Genomic DNA, 18220 nt, shown 5'->3' on the forward strand with positions numbered 1-18220 from the left:
TATGAGTATATTGATATTGGACATAAAATTATATTTCTGCCTATACACAAACACATAATATACAAAATAGGGACTAAAACCATAAATTTGTGGAATATAAAACTAACCTCCTTTTGCTAATGTTGATTTGTTGCGGAACCGTTCTTGAATGAAAAAGCTTTCAGGGATCCTGATTTCACAGTAAAATGGTGTAGGTATGGATCGAAAATCTGTTCAGTCGGACCCCTCTCGTGAAACCTAGAAAACATCCCACCATTAAGGATGATAACTGAAGAAGTGGAGGGTAAAGATGGGAGTTACAGACATTTTCAGCTTCAGAAGGGCTGCCCCATTTACTGCCTAAAGCAGTTAGTTACTTGAAGAAGAGACCGAACACACAGTGATTGTAATTACTGATAAAATTTTGTCGTCAAGATGATAAAGGCAAGAGAACTAGACCTCTCTTTGTGAATTTGAAGGTTTTATTTTCAGGTAGGAGATGCTCTTGCTGCGATGATTTGTTTTTTTTTCTTGTGGCGAGGAATCTCACTTAATCCAAACTGATCTTCTAAGATGAAATCAATCACACCGGTCAATAAAATTCTTAGTCCAATAAAATCCTCTTGTACTCCTCGGGAGCTTGTATTGCAATGATGCTTTATTTGAAAGCCAGAAAACACCGGAAGAAGATCGCATAGGATTAAATAAGGCTAAAACAGAAGCAGATGAAACGCAGGCCCAAAAGGAAACAAAAGAAGAAAGAAGCTCCAACTGTTTACCATGCTGCAACGGCATCCTAGTTTCCTAACTTTGCCAAAGTTTTTTATTAAACTTCTGGAAGCTACTTTTCCGGCCAGCTAAATCAGCTCCGTCGATGTAGTGAATCGCAGAAAAGTTGCCATCAACCAATAGACGAAAGAAGAGATCGTATGGAGACACTGTTACAGCGAAGCAGAAAATTCGTAAGATAATTCTCCTCCGTTCTTTTGATGCATTTGTATCTGATGCTGATGGTATTGGAATTATAATAATTATTATAAAATTGAAATTGTTAATTAATAAAAATATCTTACCAATAATAATTATTTTTGTTAAAAATATCTTAAATATGTATTATAAAATATATTAAATTAATATAATATAATATATATATATATATATATATATATATATCATATTGTATGTGTTTTATGATATAATATATATTATTAATATGAATTGATATATATTTTAAAAAAATAAATATAAAAAATTTTAAAATTTCATAAGTATTTTTGATATTTTTTAATATAATAATATATTAATTATATTTTTTTATTTTTTAAAAATTATATTAAATAATATGATATTAATATATAATAACAAAAATTAAAATTTTAATATATAATATAATACGTGATTTTCACTAAATAAAATAATTAAAGAGGTATATGTAATATTACAACATAACAAAAGATAAATCGGGAAAACAATAAATCCTGGAAGGCATATAAATGTGGTGAGGGCGTGCTTTTTTTGTATCACCTGAGAAAAAGAGAGACGGTTGAGTTGAGTCTGAGTCTGAGCCTGAGCCTGTCTGATTCGCCTTTTCAAAGACAAATATGAAAACCCCACAAACACAAACCCACCCACTTGGCTTTCTTTAACATATTAAACCCACTTCACTAATAACTCAAACTTGTTTACGTTTCTATTTACTTTGACATTCTTCTTTTCCTTCATTTTTCATCTTCACACATGGGTCGACCCCCCAGCAATGGAGGCCCCGCCTTCCGCTTCACTCAGACTGAGGTATTTTCTTCTTCTTCAATTTTTCCCTCCATATATTTTTGTTTGTATTTCAATCCGTTGAATGTGTGGAATTGCTTTGAAATTTAAATTTAGAGTTTGTAATGTAATCTGGGGTCGCTTATATATTATGTTTTATCCGTTTCTGTTTCTGGGTTTTAATTTAATTCAAAAAATCTTTTGGGTATATGTGATGCATGAATGTCTATTTGTTTTGTCTTGTGAAAAAGAGAGAAAATGTGAATTTATGATTTATTGTTGAAAGTATTAGCCGTTCTAGTGAGATTTTGGGTTTTGTTTGAGTGATTTTCTGGATTTCGATTTTGTTTTGTGTGGTTTATATCGAAAATTGTATTTCAAGTAAGTTGTTTGTGTAAAGGGTTTGTGTTGTTTAAAATAGCTTAGATGATACTTCAATGGATTAGTTCTTACTTGGGGAATCTTGATTTGTGATCAGTGTTTAATGCTGGCCTTTTTGTTGTTTAATTTTGATTTCTTGGTTTAAGAAGTTTATTGTGCTTTATATCCCTGTTCTAAAGTCATGTAGTAAAAGTTGTAGATGAAAATGAGAATACACCTTCGTTGTTTTTTTTTTTTTTTTTCCTTTTGAACATAAATCGTAAAATGAAGCTAGAAACACTTATTTGATGATTGTAGTTTTTCCAAAGATAGGTACTGACTTGGGAAAGCCTTTGTTAGGAACAAATTTTTAAACAAAGATTTAGCGCCATTGTTGTTTTCTTTTTTGTTGTATAGTGCATGTAAGGTCTAGCAGGGATCCTATTTGTTAATAAACTGAATCGTTTTGATTGGTTCGGTTTAACTTTTAGTTCCTTTGTCTTCTTAACTTTAGATGATTATTGAGATTCTTGACATTAATGGCTTAATTCTTTTTTGTCCATGACTTCATCCTTTGTTGCATGGTTGTTATAAGCAAAAAGTGCTTAAAGGTGATGAGGGATCCTATTGCCTAGGTGAAAAAAGCAAGGCGAAGCTGCCTACTTTGGACTGAAGGTGATAAAAAAATTTAAAAGGGACAATGAGTGAATAAGAAAATGGAGGAGAGGGTTAAGTGAAAAAGAAGAAAAATTGGTAAATAAAAAGTTGGTAGGTGGTTGCATTTAATGTGGCAAGTGTAAAATTTTAATAAAGGAAACAATTATAAATTAAATATTATTATTTGGTCACCATCTTGCCAACAACCTCAAAACTCGTCGGTGATCTTTTCGAAAACCTTAAATCTCTCCAACCTCTCTAATGACCTTAAAACTGACCGATGACCTCTTTGGCAACCTTAGAAATCCTTGTTGACCTCTATGACGACCTTGAAACTCGCCGATAACCCTCAAAATTGATTCAGACATCACCAAAGTCTTTTGTGCTGATAAAGTGCATTTTATAATGCCTAAAGCTTCTCCAAAGCGTCAAAAAAGCATTAAAGGCGATCACCTTTGGACCACCGGTTGCCTTGACATACTCAAGGCAATGGCCACATTGCCTTCAGTAAAGCCTCACCTAGGTGCGTCTTTGACAACTACGTTTGTTGCATATGCCTTAATTGTGGATCGATGAATAATGTGGATTTCCTCCATGCTTTGAGAACCTTCCATGGTTTCTATTTCATTTACGTATAATTACTAATTTATTCATTATTTAAGTCAGAATCTTTAGAAGTTTATTTAGATATGTCTTTCTTCCCAAACAACAAATTTATTGTGCTCATCAACGGATCACCTGTGGTTGCTAGTATGCAATGCAAATTCATGATAAGGAAAGTTTTCTTTGTTTAAGTTGCAGAATGTATATGTTCCATATTTCATCTGAGATTTTATTATTTGAACATTTATCAATTTGAGAACTATCTTTTGAGACATAAATAGAAACTAATTTTGTTTCCTTTAAGGCTTTTAATAAGCCTATTTCTCTCAATAATAAGCTGTATAATTGTCTCTTTATATAGGTCATGGAGATGGAAGGTATTTTGCAAGAACACCACAATACAATGCCATCTCGTGAAATTCTTGTAGCTCTTTCAGAGAAGTTCAGGTGTACCTTATTTCTGTCTAGAGTGTAACATATTGTTGAGTTGTTCTCTCTATTCAATTGGAATTGACATTGTTAAATTTATACTGTAGTGAGTCCCCAGAAAGGAAGGGAAAGATCATAGTGCAAATGAAGCAGGTGAGATTATTTTATTGCAGTTATGAACAGCAAGGAACAATCTAGAATCAATTATTAATGTGGGCGGTTTATTATAGGTTTGGAATTGGTTCCAAAATAGGCGGTATGCAGTAAGGGCAAAAACAGGTAAAGCTCCAGGAAAGTTAAATGCAACACCTGTGCCACATGAGGATCCTACTCCATTAAGGAATGTTCCTCAACCTGTAGCTGCTCCAATTCCTGCTTTTGTGCCTGCTTCGATGCCTGCTTCTGTGCCAGTTTCTAATGCAGGGAGAGTTGCATCAGAAAATACTTCTATGGAATTTGAAGCTAAATCTGCAAGGGATGGTGCATGGTAAGTATATCCTGACTGACGCTTGTCGAAAGAAAAGAAAAATAATCTATCCTGCCATTCTGGGTGGGAATGGTGTTAGTTGTGTTTTGTGTATTCTCTCATCCAATTTGATAGTTATCAAACTTTTGAAGGAACGTGTCTTCTGTAATCTGTCTAATTACTTGCTTCTGTATTCAGGTACGATGTTGCAGCCTTTCTAGCCCATAGAAAGTTAGAGTCAATTGAACCGGTAAATTTTTGACCTTGTACCTGTTTTTCATAGATTCCTACTTTCACTATTTTTTTTTTCTTATATGTCCATTTTATCTGTTCACATTCTCTGTTTTGTTGTTGAAATGTTGATTAGATGCTTTTTCTTTTTGTAATTTTATTGTTATGATAATTTTTTTTAAATAAAAATTTGTTATGTGATTGTAGTTTGCATGACTTGAAATTGTCCCAAAATATATCATCTCAATTATTGATCTCTTTTTATGTGAGAAAGATTGGTAGACTCTAGATAAGGATGCATATATTTCTTGGTTCTTTTCTGCTGTTATTAAGGTATAGAATGAACCATCAAATAATTATCACTAAGATTTCCAAAAATAAAATTGGTATGAACATGAAATCTTGAGTTAGAAAACCTTTTCTGACTTAAGTCATGCCCCATACACTGCTCTGAATTTTGTAAAAATTTGGAAAGTGGTGGACTTTTTCTAACTTCTTTCCGTGACATGGTAATAAAAGCAGTTTCAAACTGCAGATATAGCATTCTGCCCATCTAATTCTTCTGATGTTATGTCAAAATATTACTGGTCATTTCAGGAGGTACAGGTTAGGTTTGCTGGTTTTGGACCAGAGGAGGATGAATGGGTTAACATAAAAAAGCATGTCAGACAACGTTCTCTCCCATGTGAAGCATCTGAATGTGTTGCTGTTCTCCCTGGAGATCTCATACTCTGTTTTCAGGTTGGAAATTTGCTTGTGCATCCTCTGAGAGAAGTTACATACATTGGGGTCTGCTTGTTAACTTTTTTAGCAAATGGTCTAATGATTTTCAGGAAGGAAAAGATCAGGCTCTTTACTTTGACGCCCATGTACTCGATGCACAACGACGAAGGCATGATGTAAGAGGCTGCCGCTGTAGGTTTTTGGTGCGCTATGATCACGATCAGTCTGAGGTATAAGTTCTTTCTCTCTTTTTTGCTCTTTTCCCTTGTATGTTTAGACAGTATATAATATTTTGCCTGTGACATGAAAATATAACAGTTTGGGGTTTTTTTTTTTTTTGAATTTCATTCCCAGGAGATTGTGCCTCTCAGAAAAGTTTGCCGTCGGCCTGAAACTGATTATAGGTTGCAGCAACTTCACGCTATGAATGACTCAGGCTTTGCCGACCAGCAGAAAAGTTGTGTAAATCTTTCCACAGCCAGTGCTCCTAGAGTTGTAAGTTCATCTGCTGAAATTGTACAGAAGCAGGGCGACGCAAATATAGCCCCGGTGGCTACCCCAGTATCTGTGGCCATCCAAAGTACAACAATGGAACCCAAAAGCACTGGAGGTAGCAGCAGTATTAATGTCAGCAACCCTGCTTTTCCATCTAGTGCTGTTAGTGCCGCCATTACAACTGCTGCTCCTGGTGGCCCTGTTGGAAAAATGTAAGATTCCATGTAGGTTTATTCGACAGTTCTGTGATTTCTTCTTTTTAGTGATTACACAGGATTTTCATTTTCAGATGAGTAAGATTCTGGTTAGGTTAGCCTTTTGTTCAACTTATACCATTCATTTCTCTCAACACATGACAACTGGATATTTGTGATTCTGGGGTTTGCCGGTTTTGAAGGACAGTATTTGGCCTTGTAATTTCTGCAATTTGGAATGTAAGAGTTGCAACCTGGATTGCTGAACTTACATTATGATTCATGAAATGTATTTTTTGTTTTGTATTGCTTTTCTTTTTTTCTCTGATGGCCATCATGAGATGTTGTTGCAAGTTTCATATTTCAGATGACCAGAAATCTTATACTGGAGCAGTACCATAATTAAATAGCGAATCCATACTTGTGTGATCCTGTTGAGTGTTAGGAATGTATAAGCCATGCCGGGTCAATCTCGGCATGGCTTCCTGGGCTATGCCAAAGCCGACTACTTGGCGGGCTTTTGTGCTGGGTTGATTTAACAAAAACTCAAGGCTTGGGGCACGGTTTAAGGCCTTTGAAGTGTGTTTTTATAAGTTTTTAATTGATCCATTTATAAAATCAATTTTTTATTTTTTAATTATGTCAAATTAATTTTAAAAAATTTTTGATTTGCTATAATAGCAAGCCGTACCGGATGAGTTGGTCTATTCAAACAAAAAAAAAAATTAGTCTTATATCATTATATTGTGTTGAAACAAAAAAAAAAATTAGTCTTATATCATTATATTGTGTTGAAACGGTTTTATCTCATGGTTTGAGGTAGAGGTGTTCAAAATTATTCGATAATTGAATCGAATCGATTTTTAAACCGAAATCCTAACCGAAAAATAGGTTATTCAAAAAATTGGTTCGGATATCGATTCAAAAATATATAAGAACCGAATTTTCGGTTCGGTTACCGGTTTGCCAAATTTTCAAAACCGGTTAACTGAACCGAACCGGTTTTTAAAAAATCGAATAAAAAATTAATAAAATATTAATAGAATATTGAATAAATTTTCAAAAAATTAGAAAAAAATAATAAAATATGGTAATTTTTAAAATTCGGTTCAAAAATTGGTTAACCGAAAATTCGGTTCGGTTAATTGATATTTTCGGTTCGATTCAAAATCGGTTAATTTTTAAATCAGTTCGGTTTCGGTTCATGATTTTTTTCAAACCAAAAATTTGGTTCGGTTCAAAAAATGGACAAAGTGATTCGGTTAACCGGTTTTGAACACCCCTAATTTGAGGTATGACTATTTTTTTCCTAACGAACTGAGACGACCCGGTTACAGTCGGTATGATATATTTGACACCTCTAGGCATCTTCTTTTCAAGCACTTAATTAGTACTTGTCAAATGTTTTACACGGGTTTACCTTTCCTATTCCAAATTTATCCTTAATTTGTTGATTTAGGACATTGAATTGATGGTTAAATTTGTCATTTCAACAAAACAATGTTATTTGTCTGTTATTTTAGGACAAAATGAATAATTTTGCAATCAATCTTAAAAGCAGAAAAAAAATTAGACCGTTAGAATTTGTATCATTGCGCCACGTGGCAAACCACCTGCTCTGCTCCGCGGGCGGGCAAGAAACTAGCACGTCTTCATCTCTGAGTAAATATTTCACTCCTCATTCATTGCTTACAAAGTTTCTTCCAAATTTCTACACGAACAAGTACAAGAATGCAAGTCTTGAAAGCTCACAGGACTGTTTATATAAATAATTCGGTTATGTCGTTTCAGAATGTTCGTTCCATGGTGACGCGCTGCAGGGCGGTGGTGCTGCCGCGGTTCGGTGGGCCAGACGTCCTGGATCTCCGGCTAGATGTGGAGGTTCCCGATCTCAAGCCTAATGAGGTTCTTGTTAGAACCAGAGCTGTCTCTATCAATCCACTCGATACGAAAGTGAGTTATTTGAGTTTTTAAGTTCAGCGCCTGTTTGGTTACTGAGGAAATGTTGGTAATGGAATAGAATTTGGTTCTTTTTATGGATGAATTTAAATTTTTAAATATTTCTATTTATTTTTGGTCAAGAGAACAATTGAGTTCGATAGAATGAAATAGCTGATTTTGTTTTGGTAGAGTCTCAGTACTGCTATAAAAATGAAAAGTTTTCGCTGCTATTGATACTGTTGTGTATGGAAGTGTTTTCATATGAAGCAATTTTGAGTTCTTTTAAGTTATTCATTTTTCAAAAAATGCCTACACTTTTCTGGAAAGTACATATGAATTGATTTTAAATTAGTAACTTAAATGTGTGTTTGGTCTGGATAATAAAATATTGCATATAAATTATCATAAATAAATGTTAGCTATAACATTGTTGAATATAAATTATTATTATATTTATAAATAATTATTGAATTTGATTGAAAATAATAAAAAATATTAAAATATTATTTTATTTAAATAATCTTGGTATAATATGAGAAATGATTTAATTATGATAAAAAGTAAGATTACCTTTATAATAAGATTATTATAATCTTTTATAATCTTTTATAGGTAAGGTAAATAATAAAAAGTAGATTATCAACTCCCCTAAGTGTATTACCTATATCAAACTATCAAGTGTTTTTTTAATCTCAAATTGCACTTCTGCTGACTACTACAAACTTAATGCAAAAGAGGTTATATCTCATTTGAAATAAATTTTTAATGTTGATTAAACTATATCATCTGGTAATTGAATCGCTGTGATTCTTGACCTCAGTGTATATTCTGCACAAAATGGTGTTTTGGTATTTTTGTGTGAGGCTGCATGTACCAAGGGAAGGGTGTGAAAATTAATTAGTACCCATTATCTTGAATTGCCTGAGCAGCTGTTGCTAGATCAACTTTAAAGTTTACTGCCCAGTTGTTGTGAGAGATTTACTCAAATCCCGCCAACAAATTTGCTTATCTAAATTCGCAAATTCTCTATTTTCTTGTTTTTTATATTCTTCTTTGAATATCAATTTTATCATTTGTATCTTTATTCCCAGTACAAGATAGAAGCTTGTAAGGCCTTCATTTATGAATGAGAAAGGGAGAGAGAGATGGTCATAGGATTTAGTCCGCCTTAAAAGATCTACCATTAACTTGAACCTGAAGAAAAAAGTCACTTTCTGGGAAAGCTGCTTTGATTTGAAGCTTGCCGGTATTGGTGTTGCTTTCAGGATAACTATAAACTGCAATTACATATATTAGCTTTATTCTTCACAGGTCAATTGCATATATTAGCTTTATTCTTCACAGGTTGTTCAGGCTTATGAGGGTTTTTTCTTTTTCTTTTTTCATTTGAATCATTATTCAACCAGTCAATTTTTAAGTGTTCTCTTGTCGACAAAATAACGTAATAGTATGCTATCAACCGAAGGTTTTATGTGCTTTTTATAAATATAACTAAGTGCTTATCTTTGTCTGCTTCACTTGTACATGTGCTTGTTCCATGACCTTATGCTGTGTGTTCTGAAACCTGGCCATTTTAACTTGGTGAAGAAGGTGTTTTCTGGCTTGCAGTGAGTTCAAAATCTATTATGTAATTGCCATTGAGAAAGCATATACTGAGTTCAATTTTTTGGAAGAATATCACAAGAACATTATCAGAAATAGCTATCACTTTTAGGTTTCAGAATAATTCAGTGGCAAATCTAGGACACCCTTGGAATTAATAAAAAGATAAAGATTATCTATGTTAGACACATATAGTGAAGTACTGGAATCATAATATATTGAATGTTCTGAGATTTGCGCTTTTAGATGCGGTCAGGCTATGGTCGTTCCCTATTCAAACCTCTTCTACCACTCATTTTGGGTCGTGATGTTAGTTGTGAAGTAGCAGCAACTGGATCTTTGGTACGGTCTCTAAGTTTAGGACAAGAAGTTTTTGGTGCATTGCATCAACTGCTGTGAGAGGTACTTATGCCGACTATGCAGTTCTTTCAGAGGATGAACTCACTCTAAAACCTGTATCAATTACTCATGTAGTGAGAATTTCTTTCTCTTTTCTTTTGTAATATATAACTGAAAACATATTACATGTTGTTGTAATTTTTCATAAATTAGTATTGGCTTTATTCACCCTAAATCCTATTTTTTCTTCTGGTTAGTTGAGTGATTCACAATTTTACTTATGCCTTCCTGTTAAATTCCTTTTGACTACAAAACATGAGTTTAAATAGTTTCATGCTCCTATAGGAAGCAAGAGCAATTCCTTTTGCTGCGTTGACTGCTTGGTGTGCTTTAAGAGGCACTGCTAGGATAACAGAGGGGTATGCTGATTTTGCTGAGACACAATTTTTTTTCTCTGATAAATTCTATTCCTTTTGTTTTGTTAATATCTAAGTACTATAATGAAGTAGAATAAAAAGTTATAGTTTTCTCTGTGTTGGGAAGTTTAAGTTCTAACTTTTTTCGGCATGTCAACTGAAATTTGTTTGGCTTGTCAATTATTTTATAAATCCCTTTTTCCTTTCCCTTGTGTTTTTGGTCCTTTTGTGATTAATGGTTCTCTTCCAATCTATGCCCTTTTTCGTTGTGAAATATCTCAAACCCCTTAGTGGTAATTCATAAACTTTTCAGGGCTGTTTATAATAAAACAAGTTAGCAACTTTTCAGGATCTATCTAATTGTTGTATGGTGCACACTTCATACAAGTCTTTATTATCATGGATATATGAATGGATTATTTCATTTCATCTATGTGTTAGATATCAAGGCTGTTAGTCTTTTAATATAAAAATACCCCATTTTTAAGGTTTCTATATGCTTAAGGTATATTCTTTATTTTTTTTTTCTTTATTTCATATATTTCTTGTTATTGAATCCTTTTCTCTTCTCCCCAGGCAAAGGTTGTTAGTTATAGGCAGTGGAGGAGCTGTAGGTTTTTCTGCAATTCAACTTTCAGTAGCTGCAGGGTGCCTTGTTGCTACTACTGGTGGAAGCAAAAGTATTGATCGAGTGCTGGCAGCTGGTGCTGAGCAAGCAGTTGACTTTAGTGCTGAGGTAATGATGTTATCTGTTATGGACATTGAGAGAATCACACCTTAAAAGCTACCCATTGAGATTTTAAAACTCAAAACCATATAAATTTCATATTAGAAGCTCATATTTTTCAATGTAGGATCCAAGTTTTATACTTTACACATGGGATCCTAACATTATCACTTAATGATTTGGTGTATTCTACAATTTTCCAGATGTTTGAAATTTGTGTGCGCTTGATAGTTTAACCAAAAAGGAATCTTTTAGTTGTACTAGAGTTCTTTGTAGAAAATCCCACTCAAACTTGAGTTTTGTAGAGGGTTATAAATTTAGTTTCTGTATCTAGATAATTAACTTGATCTGTTTTTACCAGGTGGGGATTCAAATTAGTTTTTCATGAGCGAGCAAATGCATCTGATTTGCACGACATTGAATTGGCAATAAAGGGGAAGTTCCATGCTGTATTGGACACCGTTGGTGGACCAAAGACAGAAAGATTAGGCATCAATTTTTTGAAGAGGGGTGGACATTATATGGCACTTCACGTATGTGATGAAAGCTTGTTTGTTATTATTATTTTTCATTTTTCCAGCAAAAGGAATTTTCAGATGCTTCATTTTTAGAGGCTTCCACATAAATGCTTAATGCTTTTATTCTCTGTTTTAGGGTGAGGCAACACCACTGGCAGATGCATATGGACTAGCAGTTGGGCTTCCTGTTGCTACAGGTGTTTTATTGAAGAAACGGCTTCAATACTGGTATTCTCATGGAATAGGTACTGTAATTGTATAACACGGTTCTTTTACCTGGTAGCTTCCTGGAAAAATAAACAATGCATGTTCTTATGCAAAATAACAAATGATGTTGAGTGTTTTCTGCATGTGGTAATCACATCTCATGCAAAGCATGCGAACTACTATACCTTGAGTAATTGAATCAATGCTTATTTATTTATATTCAATGGTCCAGAATATTCGTACACATATATGCGGGTTGATGCAGAAGGTCTAGATGAGATTCGTCGGCTGTCTGAAGCCAGAAAGCTGAAAATACCTGTGGACAAAACATTTCCCATAACACAAGAGAAAGAGTTTCATGAGGCTAAAGACAAGAGGCTCATTCCCGGTAAAGTGGTGCTGGAATTCGACGGACTAATTTCCTTTCAGTGATAGAACCCTTTAATATCAGTAAGCCTTCACATTTATGCATGGATTCTTTAACTCATTCAGAAAGCCTTTCCTACATTTTTTGTCAATCAGCTCTACTAACAGCTTGTATAGGAAAGAGAATTTTGCGAGTGGTAAATGATAGAAATCAGGTTAGGAAACTCTAAATGTTTGAGAGGTAGCCTTGGGTTAATCTCAAGTGGTGATGGGGTAGTTGTGACAGGATAGATCTTTGGTTGAGAACTTATCTACATTATACAAAATGCTTTTAGAATAAATCTTTTTGTGTAGTTGAACAATTGGAATGAATCATAAGTTAGATGCAAATAGAAAACAGTTAATTGTTGTTTGTGTGCTTTTACTTTGTAAGCCTGATGAATTAATTTCAAGAGTAGCATTATGTACACAAACAATGAACATAAATTTGTATACAAATGATAATTCATCATTATATGATTAGATGTTGTTTTATCTCTAATTCAAAACCACTCAATTACATAATAATATGTCATTATTCATATACAAATTTGTGTTCATTGTCTGTCCATATACTCTTATTGATTTTAGTCCAATGACTAAGACCAAATGGGCCAAAATAGCCCAGCCCAAAATGGCTATTTGACAAGCCTATTTAAATTCCAAGAGGCTGTAGTATTTCAGAAACTTAACTAGTGGTCCAAGCATGGCCCTTCACTCATTTTCATCATATAAGTTATGTCACATGCATTCTGGGAGAAGATGATACTGATTTCCTACCTAACAAATATTAGGAATTTGAATGGTTTTGATTTACATTAGGCCAAGAGTCTATTTTCCACCCAAGGTTTGTTACAATGACAATTTTCCACCCTTCAAAAAGCTAGATTTTTACTCGTCATCTATTTTTGTTAGTGAATTTCTTCTAGTAAAAAGATAAGAAGATCATTTTACATAAAATTTATTTATTTATTTATTTTTACAAAATGATGTATGTTTAGTGTAGGGATGATAATTCAACCCTCCTAACCGGTTTTTGGTCTGCCCCTCCCCAAACAGGGAGAGAATTTCCTGATTGAGACAGAGACAACTAAAATCTCTCTAATTAGAGACGAGAATATATATCTCTGACCCGTCTCTTCCCTTGCATATCTTTTAAACCCTTAGAAATTTTAAATTATTACAAACATACTCTAACACTTGATAAATATTCTATTAATTTTCTAGCGAGGATGGGTAGGGAAAGGAGAAAAAATAAGGAATTTTCCCCACAATGATGGGGAGAAGAAGAGAAATTTTTTCCATAGGAAGGGATGAGAATTCCTTGTTATCCTCATATCAAGGATAAGGACAAAGATTAGGGGATTTATCATCTACCTTGCATGTTATCATCCTTGACTTGGGGTGAATTTAATTTTAAAAATATTAAAGGTATTAATAAAATTTGTCATGGAGGTTTGAAAATTTAAGAAAAGTTTGAAGTGTTTTTTAAATTTAAAATTTCAATATACTCATTGGTAGTTTAAAAAATAATAGTTCACTTCAAAAAAAATTTGAATAAAACGAAACATTTTAAGGTGTTGTTAGGGTTTTGGTTTAAATCTAAGTAACAAAATTTTAACTAGTAAATATATATTAGTAAGTTGATATTTATATTGAGTAATAATGATAATTTTATAATTTTAATAAAATGATAAAATAGTTATAAAAAATAAAATAAAATTCATTAATAAAGCGACTTATGAATGAAAATTTGGTTTTTGAATTATAAAGGATGAAAATTTGTAATTTCATCAACCTTAGTGGGGAAATAGTCATTTGGCCTTTAAATTATGCTTTTTAATTTACGTCAAAAGACTATTTTCCACTCAAGGTTCAGTGAAAAGATAAATTATTTAATTTTCAAAAACTCAAATACTCATTCATATGTTAAAATTCACCAGTAGAGTTAAAGTTAAAATTGTCATTTAGATAAAAATATTTAAAAAACTAAAAAAAAATCACCTTTTCTCTCTCCTCTTAATTTAAAAATCCAACAATTTTCCCCCACCCAAGGTTTAGTCCATTCCCTAGCTCTTATTTGTTAAATTTTGAAAACTCAAATACCTATCGTCTGCTAGCTATTAAAGTTAACAAAATTCGTTAAATTTAAAGTAGATATGTTATTTAACTAATAATATTAAAAAAATAAAATTTTATTTCATTTTTCCTTTTTAGTTAAAAATACTAATAATTTCTCTCATCCAAAAGTTTAAAAAGTTACATTTTTCTTCTTCCTAAGGTTTACTTTTTCTTTCTCCCGTTTTTTAGCCACCTTTTCCATGTTTGGTCGACAACCCATGCCCAATCTCTCTCTTGGCCCTAATCAAACAAATTGTCTATCAAAAACAAAGAAGATGAATAGTTTTTCAGTTCTTTCGTTTTCGATGGTTGATTCACATATTTTGTATTTATCTTCATGTTTATCATTATTAGTTAAATGATATTTTTACTTTTAAATTTAATAAATTTTATTAACTCTAACGGTTGATAGGTGAGTATTTGAATTTTTAAAACTTAAGGTATAAAAGTTTGAAAATAATCTTTACCTTGGATGGGAATAAGTCCGTTGGCCTTCAATTAATTATTGCTTGCTCAGTAATAATTAAGTGATAACACATTATTATTTTAGCATATGATGTCGAATTATTAAGGTTCAACGAAAAGCCTCAAAACCCACTTATGCTTTGTGACATTACAGTTGGCTCTGTGCCCCAATTTGAATGCCAAAATATTCCTTAATCTCATTGTTTAAAACATAATTAAGCAGCTTTTATTATTAATTAATTTGTCTCCTTCTGCCTCAAATCAAAATCAAATTGTCTGGTCAAAATTCAAATCCCTCCCTTTTTACTTACCATGACCCATTTATTATTATTAATTTATTTATTTTTCCCTTTCTTCATCATTTCTTCTTTGTGTGAACCTTTTTGGCAGCTTGGCTACATTAATTTAAAGCTAAATGGACATCATGGTGAGCACGTACTGTGGACCCCTAATCACAGCCTTAAAAGTAAATTGATTGGATGGCGTGGCGAGTTTCTATTGGGGAATAGGTTACTTGTGGTGAGCTTGTGTACAGAGTATCACAGTTTGTTTAATGTTTTTTAAACTCTCTGCGATGTATGGGAAAATAGTAATGTTGGTAGTACATGGCACAGGTCTCTGCCAACGAGGCATTCGGTTCCTTCAATATTTCACTGGGAACTTGGGATGGCAACTCGGACCGGATAGCCGGGGAGGGATGTCAATCCCCGACTTCCTCCCCATCTCCGCCCGTCTCCGTTATGGAAATAAATAATAATGATTCTTTATCCATTTTTGTTTCAAAGAAAAATCTCGTGATTAAACTTTAAAAAGTTATAAAATATTTTTTCTCGTGATTAAACTTTAAAAAGTTATATTTTTCCTTTAAAGTTTATTTCTTTTCTCCTTCTCTTTTATGACATCATCACTGACACTGGATCTATTAATTTTATTAGTGTATAAATAGATATTTGTATTTTTAATAATTAATAGATATTAATTTAGGAATACAAAAAACCATGGCTAGGAATAAGTCTTTCGGCCTATAAAGAACCCATATTATATTATGAGCAATGCTATGTGTACCTATTTTTGATATACAATTTATGTACACAATGATGTGTGATTATATAATTAGATAATTTTAAAACATGTGTCATCATATGATAAAAAAACATCTAATCACATGATAACACCTCATCTGTATGCACAAATTATGTATCAAAAATAGGTACACATAATTTTATTATTATATTATTGGTCATATGTGACATACATGAGTTTCAAATTGTGGCAATGACCTTTTTCTTTGGAGACAAGCCTAACCCAACATAATTCGACAAGAAAATCTAGCACTTGGGCTATTGGAACCATCATAAGCCACATCATTTCAATTGATTTATGAAATTTTATAATTTTTATAAGGCCAAAGGACTTATTTCCACCCGAAGTTAACTCTTTTCCTAAGTTTTCACTTTTTTATCTTTCAAAAATCTATATATTCACCTATCAACTATTATGTTTGTTAGTTTTAAGGATAAAATTGTTATTTAACTAGTAATATTTTAAAAAAAAAAATTTTATCTTTTTTTTCCTTCTAATCTTTAAAAACTAGTAATTTTCTATTAAATCAAGTTTTAAAAAATAATATTTTTCTCCTAAAGTTTCCATTTTTTCTAATAGTGGCTAACTTCTCTAGTGATCTTCAGACGACATCTCTTCTTCTTTAACATGTCTGTTCTTTTGACGTTATTGACGAAGAGTCTTTTCGACATCGTCAATGAAAAAATCGTCAAAGAATAAAGATAGTTTGTCTTCATCTCTGACGAAGACTAACCATTTTTGTTTCTAAATAATAATAATTTGATTAATTTTAATAACTGATGAGTAAGTATACGAGTTTTTTAAAAAATAAAATGTGAGAACTTAACAAAAGATCTTTGGATGGAAAATATGTCCTTTGGCCCTTTTATGATGTGTATTAAATAATCTATATGTTGCAATTTAAATTTAAAGCTTAAGTAAGAAGAAATAATATATTTTAAATAAGTATTGAATAATTAAACCAATTAATCAAATTGTACCAAAAAAATTAGGATTATATTATAATTAAGATAAAATACAGAATTTTATTTTTTATTATTTAATCGTGGTTTTACAAGATTAAAAAAATCCTATATAATTTCATATTTCCATTAGCTAATATTTATTTATTATTTTTAAATTAACTTTTTTTTTGTTTTTGGGAAGCCAATGCCATCATTAGATAGAGTGTAAAGCACGCAACACAAAGGAGCGTGCGAAATTCATCATTCGATGAGAAAGCTACCTATCCCTTGCCCCGGGACTGCGGTCACGTGCACCTTTGGATCCTTCCGCGCGTGATTTCGCTTTCGAAAAAAGGCCATCGTTTTCACATTTAATTTCGAGAAGACCACTCACCAAAAAACGGTGGCCTTGCATTGTATTATTATTGAACGTATAAACTATTGTCATAAAGAAAACGTCACGGCACGGCCTAACCCAGCCCACACGGATGGTGATTGACTTTGATATTGCCAAGGAGGAGAGCCCCTCGTTTCATGACCTCGCCACGTTCCTCTTCGACCCTCAACGTGTTCGTCCTTTTCATTTGGCCAAAGGATTTATTCCCACCAGGTTTATTCTTTTTTTCAAGTTTTTTTTTGTTTAAACAATGATGGATCATTTAAATAAAAATAATTTATATAAACAAATCATTCATCTAAACAACAATGAGTAAATATTAGGAGATGATCGAAAAAAAAAGATGACATTAGAGAGAGAAAGATTTTGTCAGAAGAGCATAAGAGAAGATGGTTGTTTACTGAAAGAAACTCATTGAAAAATTAAAACTCTAGAAGAGAAAAATATAACTTTTTAAAATTTTAGTATAAGAGAAAATTGTTAGTTTTCAGGGTTTAGAGAAAAAAATAAGATAAAGTTTTATTTTGTTTAATATAACTAATTAAATAATAATTTTTCTCATAAAACTAATAAATTTAATTAATTTTAATAGTTTATATATAAATATTTAAATTTAAATAAAATAATGAGTGAAAACTTAGGGAAATAGTAAACTTTAGGAGAAAATAACTCCTTTAGCCCTTTCATTTTCATGATATATTATGTTGAATTATTTCATTAAAATTGTAAATTATATGTTTTTAACTTTATCAATAAACCTAAATCAAAGGACGGTTAGGATTATGTTTCAATCATGGGAGGAATGATGATGAGCCAATCCATCCATTCACCTGAATATGAACCAATAAGTATGGCAAGGAAAAGCCTTTGAAGGGTAACTTTATTAGTTAAAGTGTGGAATTTCTAGTTAGAATTCTCAGAGACTTTGAGTTTGAGATCTATTGACATTAATTGAAAATAAAACTTTTGAATTATCTGATTTAGTGATTATGAGATCAGTTAGTGAATTCTGAATTTTTACTTGTTTAATATGAATGGTTTGATTCTAAAAAAATAATTCAATTTGAATGAGATTCATATGAGAAGAAAAAGATTAAAAGAGTTTCAATAAAAGAGTGAAAAGAGCGTTTAAAGAACTTGATACTAAAGGA

At 32.1% G+C, this 18220-nt stretch overlaps 2 protein-coding genes and 1 non-coding gene across 5 annotated transcripts; all 3 read left to right on the top strand.

Moving 5' to 3' along the window:
• Nucleotides 1-1480: 1480 nt before the first annotated feature.
• LOC123201566 (protein SAWADEE HOMEODOMAIN HOMOLOG 2-like) lies at nucleotides 1481-6210 on the top strand. Its single transcript, XM_044617125.1, has 8 exons — nucleotides 1481-1770; nucleotides 3728-3813; nucleotides 3903-3948; nucleotides 4026-4282; nucleotides 4460-4511; nucleotides 5090-5233; nucleotides 5326-5445; nucleotides 5570-6210. The coding sequence occupies exons 1-8, from the start codon at nucleotides 1717-1719 to the stop codon at nucleotides 5924-5926; spliced, it is 1116 nt and encodes a 371-aa protein (XP_044473060.1). The 5' UTR covers nucleotides 1481-1716; the 3' UTR covers nucleotides 5927-6210.
• Nucleotides 6211-7591: 1381 nt separating this feature from the next.
• LOC123201832 lies at nucleotides 7592-12472 on the top strand. Of its 3 annotated transcripts, XR_006498873.1 has the most exons (6): nucleotides 8586-9849; nucleotides 10132-10205; nucleotides 10779-10938; nucleotides 11291-11462; nucleotides 11584-11692; nucleotides 11887-12472. XR_006498873.1 is itself a non-coding variant. In XM_044617395.1 (5 exons), the coding sequence occupies exons 3-5, from the start codon at nucleotides 11451-11453 to the stop codon at nucleotides 12084-12086; spliced, it is 321 nt and encodes a 106-aa protein (XP_044473330.1). In that variant the 5' UTR covers nucleotides 8593-10205; nucleotides 10779-10938; nucleotides 11291-11450; the 3' UTR covers nucleotides 12087-12472. The 3 variants fall into 3 exon arrangements, 1 of the variants encoding a protein (XP_044473330.1); XR_006498874.1 differs by lacking the exons at nucleotides 8586-9849; nucleotides 10132-10205 and adding an exon at nucleotides 7592-7857; XM_044617395.1 differs by having other exon boundaries at nucleotides 8593-10205.
• LOC123202513 lies at nucleotides 8772-8870 on the top strand. Its single transcript, XR_006498985.1, has one exon. It is a non-coding gene; the product is annotated as a small nucleolar RNA snoR109 (small nucleolar RNA).
• Nucleotides 12473-18220: the final 5748 nt, after the last annotated feature.

This window comes from Mangifera indica, chromosome 18, assembly GCF_011075055.1.
Source record: "Mangifera indica cultivar Alphonso chromosome 18, CATAS_Mindica_2.1, whole genome shotgun sequence".
Classification (NCBI taxonomy): domain Eukaryota; kingdom Viridiplantae; phylum Streptophyta; class Magnoliopsida; order Sapindales; family Anacardiaceae; genus Mangifera; species Mangifera indica.